Source organism: Cryptomeria japonica, chromosome 4, assembly GCF_030272615.1.
Source record: "Cryptomeria japonica chromosome 4, Sugi_1.0, whole genome shotgun sequence".
Taxonomy (NCBI): Eukaryota; Viridiplantae; Streptophyta; class Pinopsida; order Cupressales; family Cupressaceae; genus Cryptomeria; species Cryptomeria japonica.
The window spans coordinates 631,842,561-631,863,565 of record NC_081408.1 but is presented as its reverse complement, the minus strand read 5'-3'; the positions used below and the strand labels follow the sequence as shown (position 1 = coordinate 631,863,565).

The window sequence follows — 21,005 nt, the reverse complement described above, 5'->3', positions numbered from 1 at the left end:
GATAAAGGAGAATGAGAAGCAGTCGGCAAATATCTCATAGTCCTTTTATCCATTGACAGTATCTGTGGATAGTCAAGAAAGTCAGGTTGTGGCTTTGCTTGAAAAAATCAAGAGTTTGGGGCAAGAAAAGTACAAGATTGTTGGTAGAGTTGGTGAGCTTCGGAGTCTAATTGCTCCCAAGTTAAAAACAATGTTTGGTGCCTTAAATGCTCAAGATGCCATGGTCATCAATGATCCCACAGATCTTCAATTAGTAGAGATGCAAGCATTCTCTTTAGTGGTCTCATCTGAGTTTTGGAGTGTCACAAGAAAGGTTGGGATAGTGATTTAAATTGGTTCAAGAACATTTTTGAAGATATAATTTAAGTTTACGTAAGTCAGAGATGTCTATTTGTAAATATGCTACTATGTATAGAGTTTTGTATGAAATTTTATATGCGGATCCCTGCCTTTGTCATTGATATCAAAAGGGGAGTGTAGGGTAGTGAAAAATGTAATATTCATCTCAGGAGAGTCTTGAGTTTTAAAGTTTTTGATTTTTTGAATTTTGGTGTGTATACATATGTGGTACTAATCACTTAGTCATTTTTCACTAAGTGTTGCCATCAATGCCAAAGGGGGAGATTGTTGGCAAGAGACATTGCACAAGTTCTTAGGTGTTGTCATTGATGGGAACCCAAGTCAGTGTACCCATCCAAATTGCATGATTTGATCATACCAGAAGTTAGATTGAAGATTTGTTCAAGTCCGACATACTAAGAATAGAGCATCTAACAATGCTCTATATTTTGATCGGTACTTCTTTTCTGTGATACATTTTATGTTGCAAATCTGAGAGAAGGTTGATGGATGTTTGGACTACCCTATTCTAGAGTTTTGGTCTTCCATGAAGATTGATGTGCAAGATAGAAGCTTCTGAGTACCATTTTCTGGTTGGATAGTATAGAACGATTGACTTGTATGGATAATAATTGTGTGTATTTGATGGAATGATTTTGGTGATTATCATGGTCCATGTGTTTTGTCCAACAATTTTGGTAACATGTAATCAATTATTTTGGTCCACATTAGTATTTGTGCTTGAATTCAGCTGACTGTTCATACATGGTTGAATAATGTTCTAAGTCTTCATGAGCTGACAAGAGATATATCTAATTTCTTGTTGTGGATATATATGATCGATGTTTTTGATCATTTTAGTAATGTAAAAGGTGTTAATGATCGATTATGCATAGTTTTATGTGCGCAAGACAGAGATCTATGCTCCAGATCTTGACAAAGTAATGTAACAAAGCAGTGAGAGATGAAGTGTATGAAATCAATGTATTGTACTTAAACCGAAACTATATTTTGGAATTTTTAGATGTTGTTCATCAGTTCAAATACTTCTATAATCTATTGTTAATGATTTTGTAGGCAGTGAGCCTCCTTTTTGAGCAATGAGCTCTAGGCAGTGTGCTTGAATGCATGTGCATTCCCCATTGTAATACTTTTAATAGAGTACTACACCTATATTGTGAGTTCATCCCCACCATGATTTTTCCCTTAATCGGGTTTCGGGCAACTGCAAGGTAATGAGTCACAAATTCGCGGAAGTCCGCACGTTGGAAAATGCGCTCTTATAAACGGGGGCCCGTTTTCAAAAAATGGGGGCCTGTTTGTGCTTCGAGCTCCCGAGCCGAAAGGTAACGGGGGTTCGAAGAAAAAAAAAATGGGCCCCCGTTTTGTTCTAAAATGGGGGCCTGCTTTTAAACAAAACGGGGGCCCGTTTTTTAGAAATGGGGGCCCGTTCCCCGTTTTGTTTAAAAGCGGGCCCCCATTTCTAAATGGCATTTTTCCTTTTTCTTCCACAAGCCGCCCTTGTTTGAAAACGGGGGCCCGTTTTGTGGAAGTTGATTCCACAACCTGCCACTTGGCTCAGGATTAGGCCCAAGATAGCCCTGGGATGGCCACACTTGAGACATGGACCTGCAAATTCAAATCTCCATGAATGAAAGCACAAATATGAACTTCAAAAATAGTTTACGTGCCTCTAATCAGAGAATTTTTATACGAAATTAAAACCCATTTCACATTATACTGTCTAGATTCTAAATATGTAAATTTATTTAAAAATTGATTATTTTAACTATTTTTCATTTAATTTATACTAAATCGGGTCTATAAATTTGAAATATTAACTAATTTTGTTAATTTTATAACTTTTTTATTTTAAAGAATTTTGGAAAAAAAATTATATGTCATCAATCTACACAAAATTCTTCTGTATTTGAAAAAATAAAAATAAAAAAATATTAAGTTTACATCAAATTATGTGGGTCGTACACGTCAAATTTTTAAAAAGATAATTATGGCCATTAAAAAATTAATTAAAAAAAAAATATTACAAAAAAAAATACAGAAAAATATGCTCATCAATCTTCAATGTGTTACAAACCATTCCCAAAATGGTTTGAGAAAATAATTTTTATTGTGTCAAAAAGTGTGGGTCGTACACATGCATGGTATGGTCCTGAAACAGGCATTTTTAAAACATAGTTTTCAGAACTCCATTTAAAAAGTTATTTTTTATTATGTGGGTATTAAAATAAATTATATATTTGGAAAGTACACTCAGAAGGCTATCTTTTATTACTGACTTTTTCCAAGATTCAATCTCTAAGTGTTTCAAAATTTAAGCTCAAATGAGACAAAATCTGAAAATCAGGAAAAACACTTCCACTTTTTGGCCAAAAAGTGGACTCATCTTCTTGCACTGACCCTTTCCATGTACAAAATCTTTGTGTTATGGTGTTGTAGTTATTTATTTTATGTTCTTGCATCTTTCTTTTAATTAAAGGTGTTAAGTGCTTAAAAGAAAAAGTTAAAAGTAAGATTTGTAGAAAATTGATTCACCCCCCCTCTCAGTGTTCCTTGATTCCAACATCTCTATCACTCCTTTCTATCTTTATCTCACCCTATCTATACCTCTCCCTCTCTCTCCTCTTTATGCTACTCCCTCTTTCTATATCACTTTATTTCTCTATCTTCTATCTATCCATCTCTCTAACCTTTTTCACACGCTCCTTGTTACTCCTCCCCCTCTCTATCTCAATATCTCAAGCACACTTTCACACACTCCATATTTCTCCCTCTCTATCTCTCCCCCTCTCCCTCCTTCTCTCTATTACCTCCTTTATCTATGTCTTGCTCCCTCTAGCTCCACCTTCCCATCTCTTCCTCTCTATCTCTATCAATCTCATTATCTTCATCTTTATTTAATTCACTCCATCTCCCCTACTCTCTCTATATATATCCTTCTAGCTCTCTTTGTATATCACTCCTTGTATCTAAATATTTCTATGCTTCCATCTCCCCCTCTCATTGTCTCCCTATTTCTATCTCTATTTCTCCCTCTTCCTCTTCCTCTCTCCTTCTATCTCTCTCTCTCTCTCTATCACTCCATTATATATCTCTCTTATTCTCTATCCTCTCTTTATATCTCTATGCTTCTCTATCCTCTCTTTATTTCTCTATGCTTCTCTACCCTCTCTTTATTTCTCCATGTATGTTTATAGAGCTTGTTGTTTGTTAAATTTTTTATAATATCAATACCCTGATAAAAATGCTTCCTAAAATATCTATATATTTGAAAACTCACATGATATAATCTTTAAATAAAATAAGAATAGGTTCACACTACAAAACGAGGTCATGATTTCAATCTAATTTAGAACAACACACTCAACCTTGTATTAACTAAAACAATAATTAATTATGCTCCATACACATGACTATCTAAAATGTTCTGAATAGATTAAATCGAGAGTGGTCTAAACTGTTACATAACTACCAAGTTGGCATACAAAAGGGGGTCTCACCAATAGTGAGACCACCATGACCACAAAAACTAGAAAAGGCAAACCTTTTTTTAAATGATGTTTTTGACCAAAGCACCAAACTGACATGAACCAAGTTCCCTCACAACCTAAATCACTTAATTAGAACATAAGGGTTTAGGAGAGTACCTTGAACCATCTTCCTACAAACAAACCTTGAATTGAAACTAAAATAGCCAAAGGAGTAGAAATAAAATAGTAGATTTTAAAAGGATTTCACAACCTTTTACCTGAAATACCTTCTTGAGATAAGACGTTCTTGAATAGAGTTGAAGACTGTCAGGAGATGGAAGTGCCAAGAAGTGGAATACTTAACCTTACCCCCAAAGGAACAAAAGTCTATGGATGAGGGACTGCAAGGAAAGAAGCATAAACCCAAGAAGAAAATGACATCCCTCGAAGGAAGCCCAATGCCACCAAAGAAGTAAGTAAGAAGGGAGGAGAGGCCTCTCTGGTTAATCACCTGCAAGATAACCAGTCCTAGCACACAACCACCTCCAACCCGCAACTGATAGCACCAAACCCACTTCAAAAGGAAAACCATCATCCCCTAAGAAATGTACACTATTCTCATCCATCCTCCCTATAAATATCTTTCATTATGACTACCTAAAATGTTTCTATATTTCAAAAACATCAATAATTTTTTAATCACAAAGTGACACAATCTCTTCTGCATTTATTGTTATTTGTACTACAATAATACTTCATATTAATATTATTTGATCCAATCTATTTCACTCTAACAACTCAAAGTTTGATTTGAATAAATTAAAGCTTAAATCAGTTTGGTTTGATGAGGAGGACTTCTTTTTTCTTTGTCCATTTTTATATAGAAACAACAACTCAACTTAACTACTTGCAGCTTAAACAATTCTAAGATCGCGTCTTCCTAGCAGAGTTTGCATTATTGTAATCTTCTTATATAGTGTTAATTAAGATCCCAAGCGCTCTCAAACCGCGGGAAGAGGGACACCTCATTGTTTCATTACTTCAAGTAAGGGAATCTAATAAATGTTGACTATGCTAGTCATTTTTGACGCGGTGAGATTACGTGTCGCAGCGTAAACAAATGAGTTTTTAATCTGTAGTGGAATTAGGTGTTCTCAAATGGTCGATGTTCAAGAGGCGAAGGCGTGGACAAGCGCCTCTCTCGGTTCTGGTCAAGCATAACAAATTTTTTGCTGGAACACGTCGCTGTCACTTCACAGTAATTAATGCTTAAAACTATAAGTAGAATCGATTTGCAAGAAAACTTTCGATCCGCTGAGAAGAGAATGAGCCACGGTCATGTGTTTGAATTTATTAAGGGAGCTCGACAATGAAAGTTAAAATCACAAGATAACGATTACGTAGAGCAGGTGAAACAAAGGTCATCAATGACATAACTATTAGACAAACCTCCAACACTTAAAGAAATCCACACCGTATATTATACTAATTATAATACAATCTCTTAATATATGATGTTTTAAAAAAATCTCTATTTCAAAAGACCAAAAAAATTGAGACTAAAAAATCTGCGCGCATGGGATCTTGCTTACAGCCCCTAACTTTCTAACTTGTAGAGTTTCAAGATATTCCCGGTTTCAGGAAAGAATATGCTCTTCCGTTCCGTTTAAGTTGTGAAATTCATTAGTTAGGAAACCGAAACTCTTCGACCACTCCTTTATAATTGCATTGCCCGACATTAGATGATAGCGGGGAGTAACGACTAAATCGGAGGCAATCGTAGTAGATTGACATCCCCACCCAATTCAGCAAAGAAAGTGGTAGGCATGCAAGCCATTTGTGTGAGCTTTTTTTTTGTGATCTAGTTAAACTGTAAGTCCTGAAGTTTTCGTTGGGATTGAAGATACTCAAAAATATTTTAATGCTCTCTAGGCCAGATAAATTTGCAGAACCCACAAAAAAATCAGGGAAGAATTTTTTCATTTTTGCTTGTTTTCTCCAATCCCAATTTGTTAGAAAGTTAGAATTGTGAATTTGCTCTAGTTTTTGCTTATTCTGAACCCATCTGTGACGAATTTCCGTTGTCGTTTTAGTCTGTTACAGTTTCCCAATACGCTTCTATGATGATTTTTCACTTTTTGGGTTGTTTTTTCCAGTCCCAATTTGTTAGAAAGTTAGAATTTCAAATTTCCTCTAGTTTTTTCTTATTTGATCCCATCTGTGATGAATTTCCATTGTCGTTTTAGTCTGTTACAGTTTCCCAATACGCTTACTTTTCCTTGTTGATTTTAGGGTATCAAAGATGGCTAACAGGGATCTCGAAGTTCTGAATGCTCTTGACAAGGCGAAGACACAATGGTACCATTTTACGGCAATTATAATATCCGGCATGGGGTTCTTCACAGACGCTTATGATCTCTTCTGTATAACGACGGTCACGAAGCTCCTGGGGAGGCTCTATTATTATGATCCAGCAACGGGAAAGCCTGGGTCGTTGCCCGCAAACGTGTCGGCTGCGGTTAACGGCGTGGCCCTCTGTGGGACTCTTGCGGGGCAACTGTTTTTCGGCTGGCTTGGTGACAAACTGGGGAGAAAGAAGGTCTACGGCATGACGCTCCTGACGATGGTGATCAGCGCCATTGCGAGCGGTTTGTCCTTCGGTCACACGGCCAAATCCGTGATGACCACGCTCTGTTTCTTCAGATTCTGGCTTGGGGTTGGAATCGGCGGAGATTATCCATTGTCCGCCACGATCATGTCGGAGTACGCTAACAAAAGAACGCGTGGTGCGTTCATAGCAGCGGTGTTCGCCATGCAAGGATTCGGTATTCTTACTGGTGGTGCCGTGTCGATCATCGTGGCGGCTGCGTTCAACAAGGCTTATCATCGTCCTTCCTTTGAGGAAAATCCGGGGTTGTCCACAGCCCCGCAGGCGGACTACGTGTGGCGAATAATTCTCATGTTCGGAGCGGTGCCCGCCGTTCTGACCTACTACTGGCGGCTCAAAATGCCCGAGACTGCCCGCTACACAGCCTTGGTGGCCCGGGACTCGAAGCAGGCGGCCGCTGACATGTCGAAAGTTCTTCAGGTGGATTTCCTCTCGCCAGACAACGAGCTAAATGCAGTGACCACGACGACGACGATTGCACCGGCCCGTGCAGAGCAATTCGGGCTTTTTTCAAAAGAGTTCCTGAGGCGCCACGGAGTGCATTTGTTAGGCACATGCAGTTGCTGGTTTCTCCTGGACATAGCCTTCTACAGCTCGAATCTTTTCCAAAAGGACATCTACACAGCCGTGGGATGGTTGCCCGCCGCCAAAACAATGAACGCCATTGAGGAAGTTTACCGTGTGGCTAGAGCCCAGTCGCTTATTGCGCTCTGTGCAACGGTGCCCGGGTACTGGTTCACCGTTGCCCTAATTGACCGCATCGGGCGCTTCGCTATCCAGCTCATGGGTTTCTTCTTCATGACCGTGTTTATGTTTGCTTTGGCGATTCCTTACTATCATTGGCGAGGACACAAGTGTTCCAGTGGCTACTGCGGCGGTGACCACGTTGCTTTCGTGGTCATGTATTCATTCACCTTCTTCTTCGCCAATTTTGGGCCCAACAGTACAACTTTCATCGTCCCGGCGGAGATCTTTCCTGCGAGATTGCGATCCACATGTCATGGGATTTCCGCAGCAGCTGGCAAGGCAGGCGCCATAATCGGAGCTTTTGGGTTCCTGTACGCCGCACAAAGCACCCATGCAAGTGAAACAGATGAGGGATATCCCAAGGGTATCGGCATCAAAAAGGCCCTTTTGTTGCTTGGTATAATCAATGCACTGGGTTTTCTGTGCACATTTTTAGTGCCGGAGGCCAAGGGTAAGTCGCTCGAAGAGATGTCCGGGGAAAACGAAGAAGAACAAGATGCCAACGCCGGATCCTCTAAAACTGTGCCTGTTTGAACTTAACGTCGTATAGTTCTGAGTTATTATAGTTAATGTATTATGTGTGTTTCGTAGGCGCTTCGTTTGTGTCATTGAAACGAATCGTCCGAGGTGTACTGTATAATGGGATAAATGCGCAGTAATCTCTTTTCAATGTGGAGATGTATGTATGTAGCCTGTTCACTTTCTTTGGGTTGATAATTGACACAGTGCCATCTGGGTGTTTTTGTAATGAATTTTCCTTATTATGGGCTTCTGTTGAACCAGTCTAATTAATGTGATCGGGATCTTACAGATTCTCTTTGTTGCACTTTCCTAAGAGGACATAGTGATTCCGCATGTTTCGCAATTTAGCCACTTGGTTTGGGATTGTCGAGTTGTCCTACGTTTGTGTTTTATTGTAACCAGACATTGATTTCTTGATTCTGTTATTTTTGTATGTATGACAGAGGGACATCTTGTGTTTACTCCATAGAATATCCTTTTTTATATTAATTATTTAATAATGTATAGCTTCGAGTTCGAATTACAAGGATATGAATTAGATCCCATTACATCAGCACAAACGTTACACTGCAGTTAGAAACATTTGTTTCCCTTGTGTGATTGTTTATCTGAATTTTTTTTTTAAGACGAAGTCATATGAAAAGAAAAAGTTTTATGCTACAAGATAAAATAGAATTCTTGTGTAAGCAACTGGGAGTCTTTATTTTATATTTTAGATATAAACAGAAGTATTTGAAGCGAGGCTGAGGTTTTCCTTCTAAATTTGTGAGACTGAAGTTTTCTTAGTATACTTTCTAAATTTTGGGTAGTACATACAATTTATTTATAACTGTGTAAATTTTTGTAAATAAATAGTAATTGTAGATTTAGCATTTCTGGTTACTAAAAAATAATAATGAGATCATTAGTTTTCTGAAATTTCGAAATTAAATTTTTTAAACTTATCAATTATTAAAATTCATTAAATTCCTAATCTCAGCAAGAAGCCCTCTTCCATGAGACTAAAAATTTTCACTTCAAATCCATGATGAATCTAAATTTACATTTGCATTCTTCTAAAAAGATACTTTTTAATTTTTTATTACAATTTTATATTCTCATTCTGAGGTTTTTATTTGTGTAGAATTCAATACATTTTTTTAATATTAAATTCTCATTCTGAGGTTTTTATTTGTGTAGAATTCAATACAGTTTTTTAATATTAAATGTTGTAATTATTTATCACTTTTTGCAAGTGGATGAAGTGATAGAAGATTGGTAGAGATGTTTTTAAGTACTATTTTGGATGTGCAGTTAAGGTGGTAGAAGCATTGGTACGCTGTTTTTTCGAAGCAGGTGGTTAACACTTTTCGTGCATGGAAGAGTTGAAGAACGATTACCTAGTAATCTCCTTAAGAACATTACAGGTTAAGCCTTATTTTACGAACTCCAAATTTTGACCATTTGACCATTAATCTGAAGTAGAACCGACTGGATAAGTTGAGCCCACATTGTCAGCTCCCCAGTGATCTCTCTTTTGTATTGTTCTAATACCCTCTGCTTTATCTGCACTTTAAGATCTGCTCGGCAAAAGTACCTTTTTTTGTTTTTAAGCAGTTGGGATTTCCAGTAGCACAACTTGTTTGTTTCTCTCACTTTAGCTTTTCTCTCTTCAATGGTATGGGATGAAAATACGAGATCTGAACAAACTACTTTCTCCTATGAGAAACTCTTCTATTATTCCTTCAGAAACATGCCTTCTTCGATTTGGCTTTTCTTCATTGATCGTATTAGGTTTTATCACTACAGAGTAGACAAACACCGCCAATTTAGCCACTTTAGACTACAACCAGTAGTCTGCAAATTGTTTTATTTAACTCAATTCCATAGCTTTCATTTTGGCAGTCGTCTGTTGGAGTACGGCAGCACCGCATGACCATGCAAATAATTTTTTACTTTTGCGTAAGACGCTGTAAGAGAATGTGGAACCCTGCGTATTGGCTTTCATGGCATCTTTAATGGTTTTATAATATTCCAGATTTTTTAAGTATCCTGAAAGGAAAACAAATTTACAGATTCATACCAAAGAGCTTGGAGAGCATTTATACAGTCACGCACACTATCTATTTTTGGGAGAAAATTTGCGCCACTTTCAAAACAAGTCTGATTAAGTTAGGCTATAGAATTCATTTTCAGCCAGAGCATAATAAATGCATGCAATATAAATACATTGAATATGGTGAAGGGAATAATTTTTAATTTGGTCTTCAATGACAAACAACATCATCGAGATATCGTGTTGTGGAAGAAAACAAAAGTTATGAGGTGGGTATCGTGTTGTGGAAGAAAACAAAAGTTATGAGGGGGGCTAATCTATCGAAAGCCATCCAGTTATATCTTACAAAAATTTATTAATGCCGAGTTTTGAACAACTTGGAATATCAATTGGGGGATGCAGTACAGAATCACCGATCATCACTGTTAAAAGGATTACAAATCGACAAGAAAAAATAATGGTGGCAATCTTTAGTCTTCCCTGACATCCAGTCGTCCTTGCCTGCTTTCATTAGCCAACAAATTCATGCTGGTGCCCCTGATAGAAATTTCCTGCTTCTTTGTCATGATGTAAGCTTTGTGAACTTAAGTCAAAGTCGTTTAACCACACAAGTTGTAGTTGTTGAGCAGCATTATTCAGAATTTTCCGGAAGTCCATGCACTGCTCTCCACACATTTTCAGGCATTGGACGTATTCATATCTACATTTATTTTCATGTTTTCACATTGGTATTGGTCTTGATTTGATTTTTAGCGTTTCTTATTTAGTATATAGGAAGTTTTGACTTTACAATCGGATGTGTGGGACCTGGATGTGTGGGACCCTTTTCAAAGTCATTTATGTTGTTCTTTATAGGGGAAGAGCATCAGTAGTCGTCATAGTTAATTTCATGAACACACAGATCCAAAACTGTATATTGGATTTTGAATTTTTCTTTTTGGTTGTCTTTGTATGTGACTTAACTACTTAAAGCTATTAATCTGGCTTGTGGGTAGTAACGATGCAAGATGTAGAATCAGTTATGCGCACAAAGGTTAAAACGTACACATTTCAAAGCATCGCTTGATACCTAACTATAGATGTTCCAGTAACCGCCCACTCAAAATCGCCAGTAATTGTGGACAAATGTCCCAATAGTTTTGCACAAATGTTCCAATAGTGATGCACAAATGGGCCAATTATGAACAAAAAATTACAAAAAATGATCGACTATTGGTACAAAACAAATTTATTAATGGTGTTTTTACTATGATGGCTATCCGGGGCTCACTATGACAATAAGATGGCAGCTATTGAAACTATGAAAGCTATTGGTAATCTTCCCCTACTTGGTAATCTTCCCCTACTTGTAAACATTTCTGTTGGGCATTAAAAATTAATTGACTGTTCTCTTCAAGCCTTTGTTTGCAATCATGCAAGGTTGCGGTTCTGTTTTTTGTATTCAGTCCTCTCTTTGACAGTTTTATGACTATCTTCATTTATATAATTTTTTCTTTCATTCTATCAATACAAAGAAAAAACAATTAATTGAGTACACTCTGTTATAAGTTTTAACAACTATGATTGTTGATTTTTGAAGCTCATGATTATTGCTTTGGTCTGCCTTTTAAGTTGCCAACTACAAATAAATTTACAAAAGGATAAGTTTCAACAAATGTCTAACATGGGAAACTTTTTTGTACATTGTGTTAAAATATAATTTTTTAATGGTTAATATTTTCAAAACTAATCTATTTGAGAATAAATTATCATATTGAGTGATTATGTAAAACATCCAATCTGATTTGATGTATTATATGTATTGAAGGATGCTCATTTGAAATGGACAACTTGAGTTTTGTGAAAAGGAGCTTTAATTATTTATATGATATTTGTCCTTGCTCTAGTTCTTAAACTTAAAAAATTACATGTAATAAAAATTGTAGATGTTTTAAGTGATCTTTCTTATAATCACAACACATTTGTGTCTATTTTCAATGCATATATGACATCTTCCATTTGCACAATGTCCAAAGGTCATCACCAATATATACATCATCTATTATGTGTATAGAAAATAGAATAGAATTATGTTTCAATTATAAACAATAAAGAATTATGGGAGAACATGGACAACAAGAGAGAGAGAAGGAGAAAGAGGGGTGCAGGGGATTCAAACGGTGATGGTGATGGAGATGGAACTGACGAAACAGATGGTGATGTTAAGGCTAAGGGTTTCATTATTGTGACAAAAGGCAGAGAGAGATCTGTCTTTGAGGATGTGGGTTCATTGCCTACTCCTCCTAACTAGCTGGGTTCTTTTTGGTTCAGAGAGGAGCTCCTTAGTTTGCTTGCTTTCCCCACCTCTTATCTGGGAGCCATGTTTGGCATTCTATGTATCTTGGGCTGGTTTGTTGTTGCCTTGGTGACTATCTTTATTTTCCTTTTCCTCCATATGCACCTTGTGGTGTGCTTTTTCTTGGTGATTAAAGAACTTGTTTCTCAAGTAGAGGTCGCTTCCCTATATCCATAACTCTAGGGTCTCTGATTCCTAGGGGCACTACTGCAAATGGACCTATTTAGATGGTTCACTATTCTTTGTTTGCAAGGTTTCTTTATAGGCAAAGGTTTTGGGATGCCTCACAAAACCCTTTATATTTTTTTATGCTAGTCCATTCTTTGGTTTTTTTGGAATCGCTAGGTGATTCAACTATCACAAGGTTTTTGGATGTCTTGAAATCTTTGTTGTCTCCCTCCTTGACTGAGATTGTCTTGGTTCAAGGTGGTTCCTCTAGTAATAGGCTGCGAGAAGCCTCTCAAAATCCATGATTAGTTTCCTGTTTCCTTGGGTGGTCTGTTTCCTATGTAGGGGTTTTTGTCTGGAAAATGGGTCTGATTTTTCTCCTAAATTCTTCTGTTCTGATTATATGATTTTGGAGTTCAGGAACCTTGTTCGTGCAAGTTGGATGCTCTGGTAAAAAACCTTGTTTCAAAAAAATTCTTTCCTTTTTTGATGTTTTTGGGCTTGGTGGTCTCACTGCTTGTGAGTTCCTCCCTTGTGTGCACCTGTAGAGCACTTATGTAAAGGTTCAGGCGTATCTCACTTTAATCAATCAGAACAATAAAGAATTATGTAAGAATCTCATTTATCTTGATATTTACCTTGTTATTATTACTAAGTTTATTGGAGAGGTTGTAATTGGGTAGAAATGTAAGTTTAATAGTTACTAACTCATTCATCAAGCTTTAATATGACCTAATATAAATGTCATCTCCCTTTCTAACTTAAATAATTGATGGTCATTTTTGCATTCATAGTAGGACCAAGTCTACATTATAGTCTAGATTAATATATTTTATTATAAAATTATAACCCCTATTCTAATTCTTAGAGTCAAATATTGACTTATAAATACTTAGAAGAGTAAAAATATGGTTCCAATTCTCTATAAAACATCTACCCCTATGAAAATTATTCTAAGAAAGACCAATGAAATATATATGATTGGAAACTATCTTAGAACAATGCTAAGCAAGAACCTCAAACATATTTTTGTGGTTGTTCTTGTAACACAAAGGTAAAGTAATATACAAGTGAATCAACTTGAATTATCAAGATATATCATTGCATCCTTCTAATTTAATATTTCTAAGAACAATAATTTTTTTTTATATAATCAATTTTCAATGGTTTTAATCTAATTGGAAGAAAGATTTGAAGTACAAATATTAGCTAAATATATTAGTATGTTTCTTATCTCATCGACTAGTATCCAACCCTTAAGTATAGTGCGTCTAATTAAACTACTATAAATTCTTGTGCTTCTCTCTATAAAAGATAGTGGGATAGATATTAGATAACTTTATTATTGGAATTCCTTGAACATCTCCTCTCCCTCTTAAAATAGACCCTAGATTCTTTATAGATTATTACCCATTTCTAAAAAGGTTAATTCTATATTCTATATTCGTTATATCCAACCCTTCGATATACATGGTGAGAGGAATTTATCAAATCCAGTAGCCATTCAGAAAATAAAATAAATAGTAATTGATATAAATATTTTTAAAACTCCCTTTATTTAGTTAGATAATCTAGAGATTTTCTTTGGTAGATGTAATACATGCATAATATAAATCTAATACTATAAGAAGTATATTTTGATATCTAGGGTAAGTATATCATCGACGTAACTTACCTGCCCCATCTGGCAATGGTTTGACATCGGGTTCAGTTGGGGTTAAGACTAGGAATAGATAGAGAGTTGATTGTGGCTCAGAAATGAGAGGAGTGGGAAGACCCCCAAACCTTTTCAATAGGTATATGCAAAGAAAGGCTAAGATTCAAGATGGCTCTCAGAGAACCTTACAGGAAATGAGGATTGCCTTCGCTGCCTCTACTAAATGAAGATCATCTCCTGGAATATAAGGGGGTCCAATCACCTCCATAAGAATTATCTTCTCTCTAATTTGGTGAGGGATCGTAGACTTGAGATTTGTTTAGTTTAGGAGACTAAGATGTTGTCTGATAAACTTTTAAAAATGAAATTAGCAGTCTTTAAAGATTTTGGTGTTCATTTTTGTGATACTGATGATGTGTCTGGAGGTATCGCTATGTTTTGGAACCCCCAAATGGTTCAAGGTTCAGCTATTGTGACTAGCCCTAATCACATTGCCACAAGATTTACTAATCTTATAGATGGCTCTCCTTGAATTATTTTCAACATTTATGCTCCTAATGGTATGAATGCTAGAAAGTCTCTGTGGCCTTCTATGGTGAATGTGAGGCATAATTTTCCCAATGAAAAGTGGATCCTGATGGGAGATTTCAACACCCCTATTTCTAATTTGGTGAAGCTGGGTGGAGCCCCGATTGCTGAAGATAGTAAACAAGATCTGTTAGATATGATCAATTTTCTAGGATTGTTAGACCTTGATCTTGGTGCCACTATGTTTACTTGGTCAAATACGAGAAGTGGTTCAGATCTTATTGAAGTGAGGCTGGATAGAGGCCTCATATCTCCGGATTGGTCGTTGGACTCTTCCTGTTGTCTATCCTCTTTGTCCAAGATTGGTTTTGACCACTTCCTGATTGCTTTGAGTATTTCTTCCTTGAGTAGGAGAGAGGCTTTCTCCTTCAGGTTTGAGAAGATGTGGACCCTTAATATTGATCTTATGACAGAATCGAAGAATGGTGGGACATTAACATCCAAGGTATGGCTATGTTCATAGTGGCTTAAAAATTGGCCAACATTAAAGCAAATGTCCAGAAATGAAATAAATCTTCTTTTGGGAACATTTTTCAGATGAAAGATGGTTTGAAAAGGGAGCTAGATGATAGATGATATTCAATTGCAGATGATCCCCACACCATGGACATAGAAGTGGAGATCCTCATGAAACTCCATGACATTATTTCCGAAGAAGAGCAATACTGGAAATTGGTGATCGGAATACCAAAATTCTTTCATATGACTACTCTGAAACACCGAGCTCCCAATAGAATTAAGAGGATATCTGCCAACAACTCTTGGGTCAACAAGTAAGAGGAGATGAATAAGGAAGCTGTTTGGTTCTTTTCCTCCTCTTGACTGATGGGTGCCCGCAGCCAATCTTTTCCGAAAGGACATCTACACAGCCGTGGGATGGTTGCCCGCAGCCAAAACGATGAACGCCATTGAGGAAGTTTACCCTGTGGCTAGAGCCCAGTCGTTTATTGCGGTCTGCGCAACTGTCCCCGGCTACTGGTTCACCGTTGCCCAAATCGACCGCATCGGGCGCTTCGCTATCCAGCTCATGGGATTCTTCTTCATGACAGTGTTTATGTTTGCTTTGGCGATTCCTTACTATCATTGGCGAGGACACAAGTGTTCCAGTGGCTACTGCGTTGGTGACCACGTTGCTTTCGTGGTCATGTATTCATTTACTTTCTTCTTCGCCAATTTTGAGCCCAACAGTACAACTTTCATCTTCCCGGCGGAGATCTTTCCTACGAGATTGCGATCCATATGTCATGGGATTTCCGCAGCAGCTGGCAAGGCAGGCGCCATAGTCGGAGCTTTCGGATTCCTGTACGCCACTCAAAGTATAAATGCAAGTGAAACAGATCAGGGATATCCCAAGGGTATCGGCATCAAAAAGCCCCTTTTATTGCTCGATATAATCAATGCACTGGGTTTTCTGTGCACATTTTTCGTGCCGGAGGCCAAGGGTAAGTCGCTGGAAGAGATGTCCCGAGAAAACGAAGAAGAACAAGATGCCAACGTTGTCGAGTTGTCCTACGTTTTTGTTTTATTGTAACCAGACATTGATTTCTTGATTCTGCTATTTTTGTATGTATGACAGAGGGACATCTTGTGTTTACTCCATATAGTATCCTTTTTTATATTAATTATGTAATAATGTATAGCTTCGAGTTCGAATTACAAGGATATGAATTAGATCCCATTACATCAGCACAAACGTTACACTGTAGTTAGAAACATTTGTTTCCCTTGTGTGATTGTTTATATGATGGAGTCGTTACAATTTTTTTTTTAAACAGGAACTCTTATGGAAAGAAAAAGTTTTATGCTATAAGATAAATAAAATCTTGTGTAAAAAAATGAGAGTTCTTATTTTATATTTTAAATATAAACAAAAGTATTTGAAGTGAGGCTGAAGTTTTCCTATTATACTTTCTAAATTTGTGAGGCTGAAGTTTTTCTGGTATACTTTCTAAATTTTGGATAGTACATACAATTTATCTATAATTTCGAAAAATTTTAAAATAAATTTCTAAATTTAGTTACTAATTGTAGATTTAGCATGTCTGGTTGTTAAAAAATAATCATGTGGTCACTGGCTTTCTGAGATTTTGTAATTTAGATTTTTAAGTTTGTCAATTATTAACGAAATTCATAGAATCTATGCTTACAAAAATTCCTAAAAATTCTCTGCAACCCCTGTTGAGATATTTGAAAACTTAAAATTTATATGACACTTTAAATTCATGTTGAATCTATGTTGTACTCTCATTCTGAGGAATTTATTTGTGTAGGATTCAATAGTCAAGTATTTTTTTTTTTATATTAAATGTTGTAATTTTTATTTAGCACTTTTTGCAAGTTGATGAAGTGATAGAAGATTGGTAGAGATTTTTTTTAGTACTATTTTGGAGGTGTAGATAAGGTGATAGAAGCATTGGTAAGCTGTTTTTCGGAGCAGGTGGTTAACACTTTTTGTGCATGGAAGAGTTGAAGAACGATTACCTAGTAATCTCCTTAAGAACATTACAGGTTAAGCCTTATTTTACGAACTCCAAATTTTGACCATTTGACCATTAAAGCTCTTTAATCTGAAGTAGAACCGACAGGATAAGTTGAGCCCACATTGTCAGCTGCCCCAGTAATCTCTCTTTTGTATTGTTTTTAATTCCCTCTGCTTTATGTGCACTTTAAGATCTGCTCGGCAAAAGTACTTATTTTGTTTTCAAGCAGTTGGGATTTCAAGCAGCGTAACTTGTTTGTTTCTCTTACTTTAGCTTTTCGCTCTTCTACAGTATGGGCTGAAAATGCGAGATCTGAACAAAGTACTTTCTCTTCTGAGAAACTTTTCCATTATTCCTTTAGAAACCGGCCTTCTTCGATTTGGCTTTTCTTGCTTGGCCGTATTAGGTTTTACCACTATAGAATAGACAAACACCACCAATTTATCCACTTTAAACTACATCCAGTAGTCTGTAAATTGGTTTATTTAACTCAATTCCATAGCTTTCATTTTCGCAGTGGTCTGTCGGAGTACGGCAGCACCGCATGACCATGCAAATAAATTTTTACTTTTCTACACGACGCTTAAGAGAATGTGGAAGCCTACGCATTGGCTTATATGGCATCTCTAATGGTTTTATAATATTGCACAACTTTTTAAGTATTCTAAAAGAAAAACAAATTTACAGATTCATACCAAAGAGAGCTTGGAGAGCATTTATACAGTCACGCACACTATTTTTGGGAGAAATTTTGCGCCACTTTCAAAACAAGTCTGGTTAAATTAGGCTATAGAATTCATTTTCAGCGAAAGCATACTAAATGCATGCAATATAAATACATTGAATATGGTACAGGGAAATATTTTTAATTTGGTCTTCACTGACATACAGCATCATCGTGATATCGTGTTGTGGAATAAAACAAAAGTTATGAGGTGAGCTAATCTATCGAAAGCCATCCAGTTGGGTACAGATTATATCTTACAAAAATTTAGTAATGCCAAGCTTTGAACAACTTGGAATATCAATTGGGGGATGGCAGTACAGAATCACAGATCATCACTGTTAAAGGATTACAAATCGACAAGAAAAAATAATGGTGGCAATCTTTAGTCTTCCCTTACATCCAGTCGTCCTTGCCTCATCAGAAGAATTTTTGAATTATATTTTTTTTTAGTTTAGTTTATCTATATGTTAGTATTTTGCAATTTTGAAGGTCTTAAGGGTATTTTTAGCCCTTGAAAGCGGCAAAAGAGCATGGCTAAAACCTCTTTCAAATTCGGGTCTACATCTCTTGGAGACCTTTCCAATGAGATCAACGGTTCGTAGTTTCGAGTCAAAGTTATGTCTAGTTGAAGTTAGGATAAATTTTCATATAGTTTTTTTGAAAATTTCGTAGTTTTTTAGATTTTATTATGTAATAAACAAATGTGACTATTGGGCTTCGATTCTCAAGAGGTCTTTGTGACCCTTGGAATCTCATGAACTTCTATATGTTTGATTTTTGAATGAAATAGATTAATTTTTGGCTTGCTTCAATTCTATGATTTCTAGTTCTTGTAAACATAATTTACAATACCACAAGTTCTCACTCAAGTGTTGTCATCTGAATCCATAGCTCAGATCAGTAGTATCAGAGCAAGTTCGCTCCTATATATCATATCACACGCGATCAACACATCAAAGATTGGGCTTGGAAACAAGGAATCCTTCAAACTACCTTCCTTTGAGATGCACACGATCGCAGATGGCTAAGTTGTAGACAGACGATGACATTAAAACATTAGTTGAAGATCCAGTAGCAAAACAACGTGAAGAAATGATGGAGCAGTTCAAGCAAATGCTGGAAAGTCGTGGGTCACAAGAAAACCCACCATTCACAGGGCATACACCATTCAAGGTGCAAGTGAATTTCGATATACCCACATTCCAAGGTGCAAGTGAATTTCGATATACCCACATTCCAAGGAAAGATCGACGCAGATGCTGTTGATGATTGGGTTTCAAAACTGGAAAGATATTTCTCTATCAATCAATTTTCAGATGAAAAGAAGATAACTTTCACTCTCCTAAAAGCTGAAAACCATGTGAAAGATTCGTGGGAAGCAAAGTTAGCATCCAAGGCAACAGAAAGTGGCAGCACTTTTATTTTTGATCAAAAACCCACATGGGGAGAATTCATGGAGCACATAAAGGAAGAATATTTTCCTATTGACACATATGAACCAAAATATACACAGTGGCAATTGCTTCGACAGAAGAAGGACCAAACTATTCAGGAATATACTAATATATTTCATGCCTTAACAGCAAAGCTTGGCATCAAAGATTCTGAGAAGCACTGAGTTCTCAACTATTAGAGTGGACTCCACAGGTACATCCAAACCGAAATGAAATTCCTGAACATAGAGACTTTACCTAGTGCATATAAATTTGCTACCAAAATTGAGGAGAAATTCAAACAGAAAGGAAGGAGAGATAATTTCACAAACAACAGATGGAAGAGTGAAGGTGGCAAAACTACATGGAAACAAACCTCTAAGGAACCCTCTCCCAATTCACCCACAAAAAAAACATGGAGTATGAAGAAGACAGAAGAAAACGGTATGTGGTGTGAATTCCATAAGAGTCCCTCGCATAATACAAAAGATTGCAGAACCATCAAAAGCTTAATGATGGAGACGCATGAAGACAAGGCAGAATCTAAGGTGGTAGAAACATGCACCGAAGGAAATCACGAACAGGTCATTGAGGCTAATCCATATGCCACGGTAGCTACTACAAGGATATTGCCTCGGGAGGATGAGGAGAGATTGTTCCATTCACAAATGTGGGTCGGAGGAAAAGCTCTGCACTTTATTGTTGATAGCGGAAGTCAAAGGAACCTAATATTAGCAGAGACTGTGAAGAGACTGAATCTGAAAACAACAACCCACCCGCAACCCTATTCAATCGGATGGGTTAGTCAAGGAAGAGATATTTAGGTGCACCAGCAGTGTCACCTTTCATACTCCATAAAGCCTTTCAAAGATGAGGTAATTTGTGATGTGGCTCCCTTAGATGTTTGTGATGTTTTGTTGGGACAACCATATATGTACCAATGACATGGTGTTTATGAGTCCAGTCCTTGCAGCGTGACTATCAGATTACTTGAGTAGAAATACCGAATACCAGAGGTAAGCCCTGCATACACTACCTCTTTGATTAGTGCCAAGCAATGTAAGAGGTTAGTTGCCAAAATGGGAACATTCATTTTATTGATGATTCATTCTGAAGGAGAAAGGAAATCTGTTTATAATTCCCACACCATCACAAACACCACAACAATGCAGAAAAAATCAATGAATCAAATTTTGATGAAATATGACAATCTGTTTAAGTTACCAACTACGGTACCTACACACTGCCAAGTGAGACATACTATTGATTTGATACCAGGAAATCCATTACCTAATGAACCAGTCTACTGTAGGTCAGTATTAGAGAATAATGAGATTAAGAGGCAAATACAATAATTGATTGAGAAGGGACATATTCATCCAAGTGCATCACCCTATGGCAGCCCCATTGTTCTAGCAAAGAAAAATGATGGAACCTGGAGACTTTGTATTGACTAGAGGGCCTTGAATAAAATTTTAGTCAAAAATAGGTATCCACTTCCCCGGATAGATGACCTCTTGAACTAGCTTAGAGGGGCCAGATTCTTTACCAAAATTGATTTGAAATCAGGGTACCATCAAGTACCAATTGAATCAGTAGATGTGTGGAAGACAACGTTCAAATCTAAAGAGGGATTGTTTGAATGGCTAGTGATGCCTTTCGGTCTAACAAATGCTCCAGCAACATTCATGAGAATGATGAATGATATACTTAGACCATTCACTGATTCCTTCGTGGTGGTATATCTAGATGACATACTCATCTTCAACAGAACTTGGGAGGAACATTTGCAACATGTGGAAAAAATTCTCTCAA

General features: G+C 36.8%; 2 protein-coding genes across 2 annotated transcripts; both read left to right on the top strand.

Annotated features, from left to right (window-relative positions):
* Positions 1-5,507: 5,507 nt before the first annotated feature.
* On the top strand, positions 5,508-8,080 carry LOC131079027 (probable inorganic phosphate transporter 1-3). Its single transcript, XM_058016894.2, has 2 exons — positions 5,508-5,650; positions 6,123-8,080. Exon 2 carries the CDS (start codon positions 6,133-6,135, stop codon positions 7,777-7,779), a length of 1,647 nt encoding a protein of 548 aa, XP_057872877.2. The 5' UTR covers positions 5,508-5,650; positions 6,123-6,132; the 3' UTR covers positions 7,780-8,080.
* Positions 8,081-15,433: 7,353 nt separating this feature from the next.
* Positions 15,434-16,081, top strand: LOC131875283 (low affinity inorganic phosphate transporter 1-like). Its single transcript, XM_059219363.1, has one exon. The coding sequence runs from the start codon at positions 15,449-15,451 to the stop codon at positions 16,079-16,081; it is 633 nt and encodes a 210-aa protein (XP_059075346.1). The 5' UTR covers positions 15,434-15,448.
* Positions 16,082-21,005: the final 4,924 nt, after the last annotated feature.

Coding starts and splice junctions, on each gene's coding strand:
- LOC131875283 (XM_059219363.1), top strand. CDS start 15,449: ATGAACGCCATTGAGGAAGTTTACCCTGTGGCTAGAGCCCAGTCGTTT.
- LOC131079027 (XM_058016894.2), top strand. CDS start 6,133: ATGGCTAACAGGGATCTCGAAGTTCTGAATGCTCTTGACAAGGCGAAG.